The 13,547-nt window shown below is 45.5% G+C and overlaps 1 protein-coding gene across 9 annotated transcripts in view; it reads right to left on the bottom strand.

The window, feature by feature from the left end:
• tacc2 (transforming, acidic coiled-coil containing protein 2) overlaps nucleotides 1–13,547 on the bottom strand; it is a 47,313-nt gene that overhangs the window by 8,535 nt on the left and 25,231 nt on the right. For 4 of the 9 annotated variants that reach the window (XM_079169089.1, XM_079169081.1, XM_079169084.1 and 1 more), the window contains 8 exons: nucleotides 5,889–5,995; nucleotides 4,030–5,440; nucleotides 2,152–2,209; nucleotides 1,823–2,030; nucleotides 1,346–1,395; nucleotides 1,119–1,228; nucleotides 714–855; nucleotides 171–317 (listed from right to left, as the gene is read on the bottom strand). In XM_079169089.1, the coding sequence (XP_079025215.1) occupies nucleotides 171–317; nucleotides 714–855; nucleotides 1,119–1,228; nucleotides 1,346–1,395; nucleotides 1,823–2,030; nucleotides 2,152–2,209; nucleotides 4,030–5,440; nucleotides 5,889–5,995 (2,233 nt within the window). The remainder of the gene's footprint in view (nucleotides 1–170; nucleotides 318–713; nucleotides 856–1,118; nucleotides 1,229–1,345; nucleotides 1,396–1,822; nucleotides 2,031–2,151; nucleotides 2,210–4,029; nucleotides 5,441–5,888; nucleotides 5,996–13,547) is intronic. The other 5 variants (XM_079169085.1, XM_079169087.1, XM_079169088.1 and 2 more) reach the window with 3 other exon arrangements.

Genomic DNA, 13,547 nt, shown 5'->3' with positions numbered 1-13,547 from the left:
CCGCAACTGAGGCATAGGAGGTGAAAAATGGGGAAATGAAAAGACAGGATGTAGTTAGCTGGCACAGTGAGAATAACGTGAAAAACACACACAAACACATATAAGGGTCACAAATGGGCCACCAGATGTAAGGTTCATCAAGAGGGGTCACGTCTGGTCTATAAACACACCTGTAGTTTTTGGGCGAATGCGGTGGGGTTGGTCTCAGCCAGGTCAGGCTCCAGGTACTGCAGGAGGTCGTCACACTCAGACAGCCTGTCTAACAGAGGCATGGCCGGGACTGGAGCAGGGGCCTCCACAGGGCCCTGGTAAGGGGACTACAGGGGCACCGGGAGGAGTAGGTAGGAGGGCAGGGGTCAGCATGGCAAAGCAAAGCGCTGAGTGATTGAGTGGCAGCATCGGGGAGGCTGAGTCACTGAGTTCAAGCTGGGAAGCTAGTGTGGCAGACTGGCTATGTGTCATCAGTGACAAGGCTTTAATGAGAATCACCATGACTGATGGCGCTCATGTTGGAAGGCCAAGTCACGGCCTTCTAATAAAGCATGTGCACTGTGGCACTCTCCCCCCCTCGTGACGAAACAATGACATGGTGCAAGTTCTACAAAATCAAAGCTCACAAATTCTCCTCACGTGATGGTGACAAGACCCAGCAATGACAACGTATGCGATAGCTGCTCAATGAGTTTGAATATTTACACAAGCGCTCGGCTCACCTGCTCATCCCTCTCCGCGCTCTGTGTTCGGCTGAGTGCCTCGCTCTCTCTCTTCCTGCCCTTGTCCCCAGCGGAGCCCTCGGGACCGGGCCGGGAGCTCAGCATACCCGCTGTTATCTGGGCCTCCATCTCCTCGAAACTCCTGCTCAGTGTGAGAGACAGAGAGGAGAAAGGGAGGGAGAGAGAGGGACAAGGCATGTCATTCACTGTATATGATGGATGAGAGCAGCTGAACTGCATGCGTTATGCAATCCAAATCATTCTGGTTCACAATTAGTAAAGTAGATAGTATACTGTACCAGTAAAGCACTGACAATTGCATTGTAAGACTTGCAATGTAATCAAATACTACACAATGAATACACAGAAATAAACATGCAGTAGAGCAGTAGAAGTGTGTTGTACCCTGTGCAGGGGGAGCTGGGCTCAGATCCATGTGGACACGTATTCTTGGGTAAGCTGTCAGATACTGAGTCCAACTTCAAGTACAAAGACGGCTTCTTCACAGACAGTGGCTACAAGACACACAAGAGAATAAAAACATAAGCTTTCTGAATTCTAATTTCAAATCACGTATATGAAACGAAACAGTGTTAATAAAGAAAGTAGCAAACATTTGATCAAATACTCACAGGCGAAGCAGAGCCAAGCTTCTCCATGTACTCAATTTCACAATCTAGCGCTGAAACAGAAAGACAAAACAAAGTTTTAGAGGCAGAAGAAGAAACGGAGGGACATTTCAGCCAGTGTTGAGGGCTGTACTGATGAGGTCAGAGGCTGAAGCAGGACTGTGTGTTGATCATTTCATCTCTGACCCAGATGGGTTGAGCCACACAGCCCCTGGGAAAAGGAGGCTCTTCTGTAGGTCAGAGTGCAGTAGAGAACAGGCTTATTTCACTGCCACAACAAAAATCAATAACATTGCTGGATAAATGAAAAGTAAAGGGGATGGTTGCTGTGCATGACGGTTTATCCAAACATAAGCTTTGAATGTCCTTTGAGCGCCGCCTGTCTGCGGTATGCTTTGATCTCTGTCAGCACTTATTTGGACACAGGTGGCCCTGGGGCACAAAGAGGAATCAGACAGGAGTCAGACAGCTGAGCCTCACCTGGAGTCTGGTGAGGAAGACTGTTCTCATTAACAAAGGAAGTGAGGTCGCATGGCTGAGGGAAGTCTTGCTGGTCAGAGTTCAAATCCGCATCCATGTCGTGCAGGGCGGCCCACTTGTGACTGGTGGAGGAGGCCAGCTTCTCCTCGTCTGTGGCGTGGTCGTCCTGTGGGCAGAGGGAGGGAGTTTCATCTGTGGGCGTAGGATCCTGCAGCACAAAGACGGTGCCAATGACAGAATCGGAGGGAAGAGGAGGAAATACAGGCAGACAACAGCGAGAGACTCAAGTGTACAGAGAGATGTACAGGTAAGAAGCATTAGGTACGCACCTGGGATGGGTCAGACAATGGGGATTTCTTTGGCGACCTTTTCACTCTGAAAGTTAGACTGAGAAAAAGGAAAATCCATCAATCGTCAAGATCAAGAGTCACTCAGCGCCTTCAGTACACAACTTTATTAGATCAGTCTGTCACTGTCTAACACCAAGTATTGTGTACTCGCGTCATATCTCAGATGTGTGTATAGCCGCAAATACTGAAATGTAAACCTGGTTGGGTACATCTGCCTTTTTCCTAAAATGAAAACATAATTTGCATTGCGTTACAGTTCCACTTACTGCAGTCTTTGTGTGGGTGTAATGAACAGAACAGTGAAATGTTCGTGACGAGGGTTAAATCTAGTTAGTAGCTGCACAGTCAGTAATGGAAGTACTTGAATGTTACGTTATGAATAGTTTACTTTTCACACAAATAGACTAATAACACAGATCCTAGAGAGGAATGTGTTTGGTAATATAATAATAACAGGTTAGTTAGGACATTGATGCATCATCTATTAACTGTTAGTGCCTTTTACTTTTGTTACTTTAGTTTTCAATTTATAGATCCCAAAAACATAGATTATCAAATGTTAAAGGAGTGGAAGTCCTTGTATAGCAATTTACAACAGAATGCACTATCCTAATTAAAACTATAATCGAATACATCTGAACAGAGAATGTCTGCACCTTGTCACTAAAAAACGTTTTTGGCCCAGTATTTTATGGTTAAAATTCTTAACAGAATGAATTAGTAATTAATATAAATGGGACCATAATCTCCCCCCGAAAATATATATAGTATATCTAGAAAAAATATTATATAGTTTAAGCTTTTTCAACAATAGCCAAAAATGAACACAAGAGGGAGCACAAGCACCTTCTTTGTTACAGACTTGCAGACTGGACACAGTGTCATGACAGTTAACACATTTCTATAACAAAAAAAATATATTTTGTCAGCTACAGGAGAAAAAACGTAATGGGACATTTTACCATGAAACAGAATTTGTTCCAATATTAACTTTTGTTTTGGAGAAAGTGCTGATAGGAAATTATTAGAATCTGTTGGAAATGTTGTAAAGACTGGCAGCAACACAACAAACTCAATAACCCATCACAATGTGTAAAGTTTGTCATTCAACAGCACCTCATCGAGCACTGTTGCGCTGACCTCTATTGGAAGGATTCAAGCCTTTTACTCTGCTGACCACACCCAACCGTAATGTAACACTGCACTTTTGTGCACTCTGCTGTATAGTACTAATTGGCTGAATGAGTAGAGTTTTGTGTGAGTAATAACTCTTTAATGATGTTTAAATGCTCTTTGAACATGTAAACTCATATATAAGCACTTATTGAGATAATAAATATACCAAGTATGGCTATTCTAATTGTACTATGACGTTTTTCAATTGCCATTTCATAGGCATGATTGTACTGTACATAATATAAAGTTACAAGAAAAATATGAAAACAGGTACGTCCTGTTAAAATAAGCAGGATTGAAAAAGTTTACATGGAATAGTGGTCACAAGGGATTGTGATGTTTCTGTTAATAGGACAACAGGGCAACATGCTGCTATAACAGGAGCCACATGGAATTAAGAGTCAGAGGGATGGATGGTTTGTGTTGTCCCTGTACTTACGACAGACAACATAGAGAAGACACACCCCTGGACTTCCTGTGACATATGAGAATACACAGACACAGGTGACAGAGAGACGGACAGAGGACACTGGCATAATAGACAAGAGGATCACATACAGACACAGACTAACCTCACAAACAGAGACGCTTACGTTCCTTCACATGAATACAATGTTCTGTCAGTGAGTATGGACTCTCCCGTAAATGTGCGGGCCCTGTGGTAATAGACTGTGAACTTACGATTTGATAGGAGTTTTCTTCTTCTTGCCAGGTTTGTTCTGGTTTTGGTCCTCCAGTTCCCCAATGTTGTCGCTGTCATTGTCATTGTCATAGTCATTGGATGACAGTTCGAAGGAGGCAGAGGCCTTAGGAGGGGAGTTGGCCATCTTAATGGAGGATTTGAACGGGTCCTCAGAGTCATCAAAGTTATTGGTGTCGAAGGAATAAGACGGCCGGGACAGTTTGGGGGAGTTGGCGATGCCTTTCTTAGAAGTAAATGGATTGAAGTTGGGTTCATCCCACTTGTCAGGTTCCAACTTGTAAGAGACTGTAGTAGCAGGGATTTCCTCCTTGTTGCCATTGTGGGTAGCTGGGGGATGGTTGTCCAGCTGCTCCGTCTGCACTTGAGGGGCCTTCTTCAGCCCCAGCTTTGGTTTCCTCAGAGGCATCTTCGCACCGGGCTTCTTGCCCACTTTCTTGGGTGGGGGGGAGGCCTGGTGTGACGCCTCACTGCCCTCCTCAGAGTAGTCAAACTCCAGCCTTACTGACTGACGCTTGGGGATGATGGGTTGCTCTTCAGGGTTGGTGATTGGCTCTTGAAGAGGAGCTGGGGGACACGGCTCTACAGAAGAGACAGCGGGACTCTCTGGAGGGGTAGCAATGGGGGCACACACAGCGCCTTTACGACCCAGAACGGGGGAATTGGCAACTTTACTACCTCCAGTGTTGAAAGGATCGATGCTCTCAAAATTATCTGGATCCCATTTGTAGGAGGTACTAGGGGGGATGGGGGATTCGTCCCTGCCTGTTGGACTACTCGCAAGAGGGGTATCCTCCTGGCACAAGGGTAAGGCAGGGATGACAAGGCTCTCCTCTTGGCTGGTGTGGTTGGTCTCCTCCAGCAGCGGAGGAGGAGTCTCCACTCGGGTCTTCCTGGTTCTGCGGAGGGTTCCTCCAGGGCTGGGGGTTGCAGATCCCCGCTCTGCTTCCTCCTGAGACTGGAGAGGGCTGGCAGTTCCAGGCTTTGCGCGCTTCTTGCTCTCAGGGGTGCTACTGGATGAGGCTGGCCTCGGACTCTCCGGGTTGGAGTTCTGTCTGAGAAGAGGCTTCTTCTTCACAGACCCAGGATGGACTTTCTTGGGCCTGTGGAGTGTCCCTGGAGCACTCTCGGTGCCTACGCTGAAGGATTCAGAATGTGGGCGGAAGCCTCCCGCTGAGGATCCGTCCAACAGACTAGCACTGTCTAGTTCTCCTCCCTGGAGGCTGAGTGAGCGGGTCAGATTGTGACTTGTTGAATCTCCAGCAATCTCGATGTTGTATTGGCCACTAGCTGCAATGGGCTTGTCCTCATCAAAAATAATGGACGGGGAACGACATGGGGCATCAGCGGAAGACAATTCCGAGTCAGGATGACTGACTGATGTGTCTGCTACTGCAAAAGATGGAGAGATGTAACGTAAAGAGTTTTTAGCTACTAAAAAAGGCATAAAATCAAACTGAAATAAAATTTAACTGGTTCGTGGGTGAGATGCAGGTGTGAACGTGACAGCCTGCATGGAGATAAAAGCTGCTGCTGGCTTCTGACACATCCAATTATAGAGATGAATGTGCTATAAATAATTAAATATGAGTCTCTCAGTTGGATAGAGATTAACAAAAATGAACCACATGAGAGAGAGAGAGAGACTGAGCCGATTGCTCAGCCTTTCATATCCCAAAAGCCCAAGATGCTTGTCTCAGCAAACAGAGCCAGAAGGGAGATACTGCTTTATTCCACTAGATGGCGCAGCAAGACTTTCTTACACCTGTTTTTTTTTTTTTGTTGATGACGGTGTAACACAGCATCATACCCACATCAGGGCATGATTTTCTTACCCTACCTTTGTCATCGGACGTTAGTTGCTGGGCTGGGGGATCTATGGGAGAAAGAGCCTTCACTGGGGTTGTGGCTTCAGGGGTCTCAAACGCTCCATCAGAGTCTGAACTCCTATAACAAAAGATGAGCATACATCAGACTGACATCACTTGAACTCTAGTGACTGTATCTGGATTATTGACGCCACGCGGCGGTGAGCTAAACTTCTCTCCTTCAGACAGCGGACATCACGAATGATACATCTTTCTCCCAAGAAAGCAGTTCCGATACTGTTCTTGAGTGCTTCAGGTCGTGAGGGCAGCAGGTGCCATGTCCAGCAGTGTGCATGTGTTAAAACGAAAAAGGCCTTCAGGCTAGTGTGTGTTTCGGTTTTCATTTCTTGTGGACTTTTATGGCTACAAATTAAAACGCTAAATCTGCAGTGAGGCGACAGATAATGACACATCTAGGACACAGGATCACCTTACCTCAACACACACATGCAACACCCATACTCACACAAGACCACCTCAAGATCTACATCACAGATATGAAATAGATAGGGAGAGACTGAGGGAAACACTGAGCCGAACACTGAGCCGAAACTGGAGAAATTACCAATTTCTGCATGACAATAGGCTGTAAATGAAAATTACAATGTTATCATCCTGCGCAAAAGACATATTGATTGGTTTTCCACAGCAACACACAAACACACATACACACATACACACAAAGCGAAGTTCACCAGATAAACCTGACTAATAAGGTCCTCAGCCCCCCGTCCTGTCTCACCTCTGTCTGAACGGTTCCGTGGCAGAACCGATCATGCTGTCATGACGTGAGCTCCAGGAGAAACTCCGGAGGAGCCCGAAAGCCGGATCCGAGCCCGGGCTGTCCCCGTCTCCTGCCCCTCCCAGCAGTGAGTCCCAGCCCCAGCGAGCCCACTGCAGTGGCGACAGAGCTTGCCACGTACTGACTGCCATGGCTGCCGGTGGGCTACACCTCTTCGCACCACGATGCTACTGCCGGACACACAGGTAGACACCCACAGCCTCTTCCCGAGATGACGACTGAGACCACCAGATCCAACCTTCCCTCTGCCTCGTCTCTTTTAGTCTACGGTCTAATATCTCTTTGTTTTCAATCTACAATCGCAGTCCTTTCACGTTCCTCTTTGTCATCTGTAGCCACATCAGTCTGTCTCTGCTCCTCCCCAGTAGATAAAGATGCCTCCCAGTCTAAAGGAGACTGGCTGCAGAAGCCCACCGCCTGCAAACTGTATATACTGTCTCTCTCTCTCCCCCCTTTTCTCTCTCTCTCTCTCTCTTGTCTTTCTCAGCCTCCCTCCCTCTACCCCTCTGTCTCCTGCTCCAGAATCACGTTGCTGTATCCACACAGAAGAAAAGGATGTTGCCCACCAGTCAAACCTGCTCTAATGAAGCTTGCTCATTACATATAGCACCAGTGCATTTGATTCTCATATCCTTTGTGTGTGCTTTTTCTGCCTAAATTTAAAATTAATTAAGCAAATGTAAAAAACATTTTGGTCATTGCAAACACACACTCAGATTGTGCTCGACAGACCCAGGTCACTTTCACAGACACACAGAAACTGAAGAAACATATGAAGAAATATATTTTGCAAGCACTGTGTTGCTATGGTAACAGGAGGTTGCTCCCGCCATAAGTTCCACGTTGGAAGTAAAGATGGCGGCACACAGTCCAACACACACAACTGGGGATTGCCGAACTAGTGAGGTCCAGTGAAGCGTTGCATGATGTAGAAAACAAATTAAGGCATGCTGCAGATTTTTGAGGCAAGAAGCTGCTTACACACACACACAGATTGTGCTCGACACATTTTCACAGACATACAGAAACTGAAGAAACATATCTTTTGATAACTACTGATATCTGAAACAAGGAAATTAGTCTTTTGCAATAAACACTATGAAAAAGGCAATGGGTAGAGGAAGCTGCCATCAGTGTGGACCCCTATACCTCTTTAACAGTAACACACAAATACAAGAGCATAGACAGGACAAGAGACAAGTTAAATGACACCTCCATGTCCCTACGCTATATTGATCCAGCTAATCCATAGGGATTCAGCTCAGGGCGTTGTTAGAGCAATTTAGCATTATATGGGGGTCCTTTGTCACACACACGCAGACATGGATCAAATAAAAACCTGTAGTATGAAAGACATGGGGGGCCTGACACACCATCTAGCCATCAATATGCCCGACGCAGCCAAAATACAGAGCTGGGACATCACTGTGTACAGAGGAGGCTGGTAATACAATTATTTTGCTGTCATTTGCAATACGTTCACTGTCCCTGGGGTCACCTCACAGCAGAGATGGAGGTTCCTCTGAGCCAACAATATGGCAAGAGTAACATATTCTGCTTGCACTGCAATTTGCTCCAGTGACAAATCCAAACAATACACCAGGCTACACAAGCTCCAACATGGTATAACATTATATTTAATGCCTGTTTATTATAACGTCATATATTAGATCCCCCGCTCAAAATCCTTTAAATAAACGTCCAATTCTTTGGAGGGTGGAATGATGCAAAAACAAGACAGCACATGGCAAAGTAAGGAGCCAGAGCTGTAATCTCTGTGAGGGCCCAGTGTGTCCCAGCAGGGTGAGACTGGTCTGCCTGGAGATCCATCTGGATCATAATGTCAGATGGTCTGACGGGAAGCTCCAAGGACAGCACCCACTTGCAAAGACCAAATAAGCTTACACCAAACGAATGAATCTATGAAGACCTATAAGAGATTTAGCCTTTGTTTTGTTTTAGCGGATAAAAGCTGCTCCTTTGAGGACAGATGGAAATAAAACTGAAGACAGTAGGATAATAACGTAATTAGGGCTCATTTCATTGCTCCGTTCATGTCCTTGCAGAGGACATTTTTTCATGTGATTGCAAACACTGTGTTGCTATGGTAACAGGAGGTTGCCCCCGCCATATGCTCCACGTTGGAAGTAAAGATGGCGGCACACAGTCCAACACAAACGCACACACAACTGAGGATTACCTAACCAGTGAGGTCCAGCGAAGTGTTGCATGATATAGAAAGCAAATGAAGGCATGCTGCAGATTCATGAGGCAAGCAGCTGCTGCATCAGCATTATTCTGTTCACAGCCCATAAATTGATTTAATAAAAAATAAAAAACAACTGCATTTTTTTTTATTCTACTAATCTGTTCCTTGCAGACTGGTTCATATTGATAATCTATATTCAAATTGTAACAATTGGCATCTAATAGACTATATATTCTCTATATAATTATACATTGAAATGAGAGCTGTAATTAAAGAAATAAATACAAATCAATCTAGGAATGTGTTCTGTGTTAATACAGTCATGTCTTTAGCAGCTCTTATGTGACTCGGTTGCAGACAAAACATAGTAAGGGGATAAGCAGCGTGCGGGCGAGCAGTCGGGGTATGGGGGCCAATAGAAACAAAGGGAGCAGCAGTTAATAGCAGCCTCTCACAGGCTGAGATGACTGCCTGGAGACAGAAGCTCTGCAGCGTGAGGCAGGGAGACGCTCCATATCAGGCAGCCAGACTCTCTCTCACAGTCTCTGCTTCCAGCAAAATCCCACTCGACCCGCCTAAACAGCTTTCACAGCGCTGGAGGGAGAGCCACCGCCCGCCCCAGGGGAGAGGAGGAACCTCGGCTACACCGACATGTAAACCCAACACCACCTGTCTGTCCTATATATGCACACTAAAAAAGTGTGAAGATGTTGGCACTTATTTGCTCTTTGCAAAATCTGATGTTAGAATTTCAGAGTGATAAAGACTCAACTGTGATTTGATGAAAGCTGATGTAAAAGTAGAGGGATAGATGAATGGAGGCAGGCTGCTGGTCTCCAAGCAGCTGTGTGATTAGCCTCAACGGATTAGCTGCCGCACAACCCCTCGACTATCAAACTCCTCTAAACTCTGGACTCAACGATCATCTATTTCTTTCCATTCAATCCTTTACCTGTAATTCCCTCACCTTCCGCTACATCACTACAATTAATCATCCCTTTGTTATCTTCTCCTCATTTAGCGATCCGTCTCTGCTGTTTAGGTGCTTTCAATATCAAGTTGATTTTTGATCTGCTGCTGGCCTTTTGGGCATTAAAGAATCCGTAGTGCCTGTCTGTGAGGCATGAAAATGGGCGATGTGGAAGTTCAATGTATATATGAAGATGTCACATGCGTTGCCTTGCTAAATGTCAGTAATAAAGCAATGATTAATGAATAAAATGTATAAGTCAAATTAGATTTGATCATAAAATGTACATTTTCACATGCCATTAGGAAGTAAATATTTCACAGCATGTACTTTGATTGTATGTTAATAACCGTAAATGTCTTGTTTTGCTATGTGTTGTAATTCTAAAATAATAAAATATGGAGTTGTACTATGAGTCTCTCCTATATCATATACAGTCACTCCTGTGAGGTAGAAATAAAGAGACCAACAGAGGGAGCTCCTGTGCTTTTATCCCTCTGATGAATGAGTGTCTGGATATAATGTATTACATCATAGGCCCTAAACACGCTGTAAAACACCACAATAACCTATTTTTGTTTTACAAGAGCCTCTTCAGACACAGATGTGATGTGGTGAGCAGGGAGAAATCTGTAGATGCTTTGTAACGGGGAAAACAAGCACAAATCTGCTTTTGTTTTCCGCAAATGATTCATTATGGAGAATCCCGCTGTACCTTCGACAGGTCATAAAAACAGAGCAGATGTCTCTCATCCAGACTGATGTCAACTCTCATCCCTTGTATCCCTTCATCCAAGAAATCCACTCAGTCTCAAAACAAAGAAGCCACCGAGGAGAAAAAAAGAGTGTCAGACAAAGACTATCTCTCCGTGTAATACCTCATCCAGCCTAATCTGAGACTTTGACTGCAAGCAGATGGCACATTAAACAACAACAGGCCAGGTCTGTGACTCAGAGCACCGGTGAGGAGGGGGTTAAAATATCTCTCCATTTTGAAGATGAGATCAGATGCCATAGGTTCATTTAGTCATATACCAACCCACCTTCAGTGCACACACAAACAAACTGGCCACTCATTTTAGATTCCCATGAACTCAGTAAAAGCCTAAAAGGCTGTGGACACAGTGCTTTAATTCAACAATAAGAGCCTGAACTTGCGGATATTCTTGGAAAAACATTCAGTCCACTATGGTCTGAATTTAGCAGAGCTTTGAAATAAAAAAAATGACTTATGTATTAAGCTATAAATCATTCATTTCTACATTACAGACAACCCACACACACACATGCAGTCACTCTATTTCCCTTTTCCCTCCCCCGTTTCCCCTGATTCGTCCTCCCCTGTGCAGTCGTGTGTCTGAGATATAAATAAAACACAGCAAAGTGGAGCACTCTTGCTACGTCTCTCTCCCTCTAACTCTCTCTCGCTCTCATCCACTGAGTTATCTCCCTCCACCCCCACACAGCGTGCTCTATTTCAATACCGTCACCAGCTCGTGCTCCCAGCGTGGCAGTCTCGTCCTCCTTCACACAGAACAAAACATCACCCCACCAGCCTCCCGGCGGCACCTACTGTACTCATTGCCTAGTTCTCGTTCCCACAGGCCCACCAGGAGAACTTTCATGTTTCATCCGCATGCAGTCGAGGCACGCTGGAGCACATGTGCCTGCACACGTGCTCCGATTCTTCTATCCCTCTTTACATCACAAAAGCAAACAACAACAATGACGACATGCCCAGTTGGTCACATTGGATTTTACAGTCTGAGAGGGTTTTATGACCGTGCGCATGGAAGGATAGAGTGAAGGAAAGCAAAAACCTGCGTGAGGCTTCATCCTGCAACAGTAAATAACGGCACACACGGCAACCATGCCCATAATATTATTCAAAGGTGTTCGCTTTCTGCATAATAAATCACCGTGCATCCACAATGAACATTTATGCTGCATGGAGGAACTGTTCAAAGCCATGAATACATGAAAGAAGCAGTTGGAGCTGCTCTCTAGACCCTCAGCTTTTTAAATACGGTGATTTTCTAGATTTTGATCACACCACTGAGTAGGAATGCAAGTTAAGTCAAACTTACATGTGATCTTGAGAGGGACAGGGGGTCTCTCCTTGCTCCATGGACTCGTTGGCTCCCATCCTCGGCTAGCTCTGCCCCCCCCCCCCCCCCCCCCCACCTGCCTGGCTCCTGTTCTCCAGCCACCCTCCACATCCACCTGCTCCCGCCACCCCCTTTTCCAAAACTCCCTCTTCTTTCAGTCTGATCCTTACAGAGGAGGCAGGCAGTCTGGAGGTGAGCACCGGCTGAGCTTACTGTGCTGCAGTGCAGAGGATGGCCGAGTCCCGCTCGCATCAGGAGCAAAGCAGTGGATGAGTAAGTGCTCCTCACTTTATGCACCGCATCCCTGAGCCTCTGCTGCTCACACAATATTCCACTTTCGCATCTGGCGGTATAAACGAGGGGGAATAAAATCTCCAAGAATAGAAATTGCACGAAGAGAGTAATCCAAAACAAATAGGATGAAATAACAATCCTGCTGTCTTGCGTTCCTGCATGAGTGTCTGAGGTGCCTCTTCTCTGTTTGGCTGCTGATATCGCTGAGCTGTGTTGTTGCTCTCCCTGCCACCTCCCCCCTCTCTCCTCCACTCTCTCCCCTGACTCCAGCCTCCTGCGCCTTTAAAAAGACAAGCAGCTTTTTCCCGTCTGCTACCGCGACTATGCAGGGGAGCCGAACAATAGCAGACCCCCCAGAAAACCCCCGCTGATTAACAGGCACTTTCCCTTTCTCTCAGTCGACCCCCTTCTTCCTCTCTGCCACGGCGACCGTACCTCACGCCTTGCTCCTGTCACGATTCTCCTCTCTCTCAGCCAGTGACTTTCACAGTGAAAACGTCAATTTTGTGTCTCCTTTTCACACAATGGATGCTTCCAACACTCAGCGTGGCGAACCAGAGTGATGCCTGAGGTAAACAATAGACCATGAGAAAATAGTATGTGTGTGTACTATTCAAGTCTGACCCTATTATATTCCCTTTCATTCAAGCCACTCCACTAGCAACTGTGTACCAGCACACATTGACAAAACAGGCATTATGAGACCAAAAAAAGAGAGCAAAATCGAACAAACATTATCAAACAAACATTATCACTCAAAATGTTGGAGATATAGATTTGAATTATAGAAGATTAATCCAGATTTGTCATTCTTTGCTGAAGAGGAAGGGACATATGCCACATTTCTAAGTGAATACAGTCTATGAGTTTAAATCCCTGGACAGCAGGCTGGGTTGGTGATCTAATTTACTGGCACTCTCATCAAACATTGAATTGCATCAAAGAATGGAAGAGCAATAATTGTATTTTGTCTAGCCGTTCTCTTTTCTGTTAGACGTGTGTGTGTGTGACAGACACAGGGAATGCGTCTTGTGGGATGGAAATGAGAGTAGGAACAGTTTCTGCAAATCTCCCATTGATTCTCAAGAAGCAATGGGAAAGAGAGGCGTTGGAAATATGAGAAGAATAAATCTATTGTACACTCATGGGAAAGTGAGGAAATGAGAGCTCGCTACAATAGCGACTCCAGCCTGGAGTCACACAAACTTGCTGTCATCAGGTTTCAGGTGTCGTACCTCAGCCTACAAA

The sequence above is a fragment of the Pholis gunnellus genome (assembly GCF_910591455.1).
Source record: "Pholis gunnellus genome assembly, chromosome: 11".
In the NCBI taxonomy this organism is placed as follows: Eukaryota; Metazoa; Chordata; class Actinopteri; order Perciformes; family Pholidae; genus Pholis; species Pholis gunnellus.
Note: the sequence above shows the minus strand (reverse complement) of the source record. Positions and strands in the feature narration are given on the sequence as shown.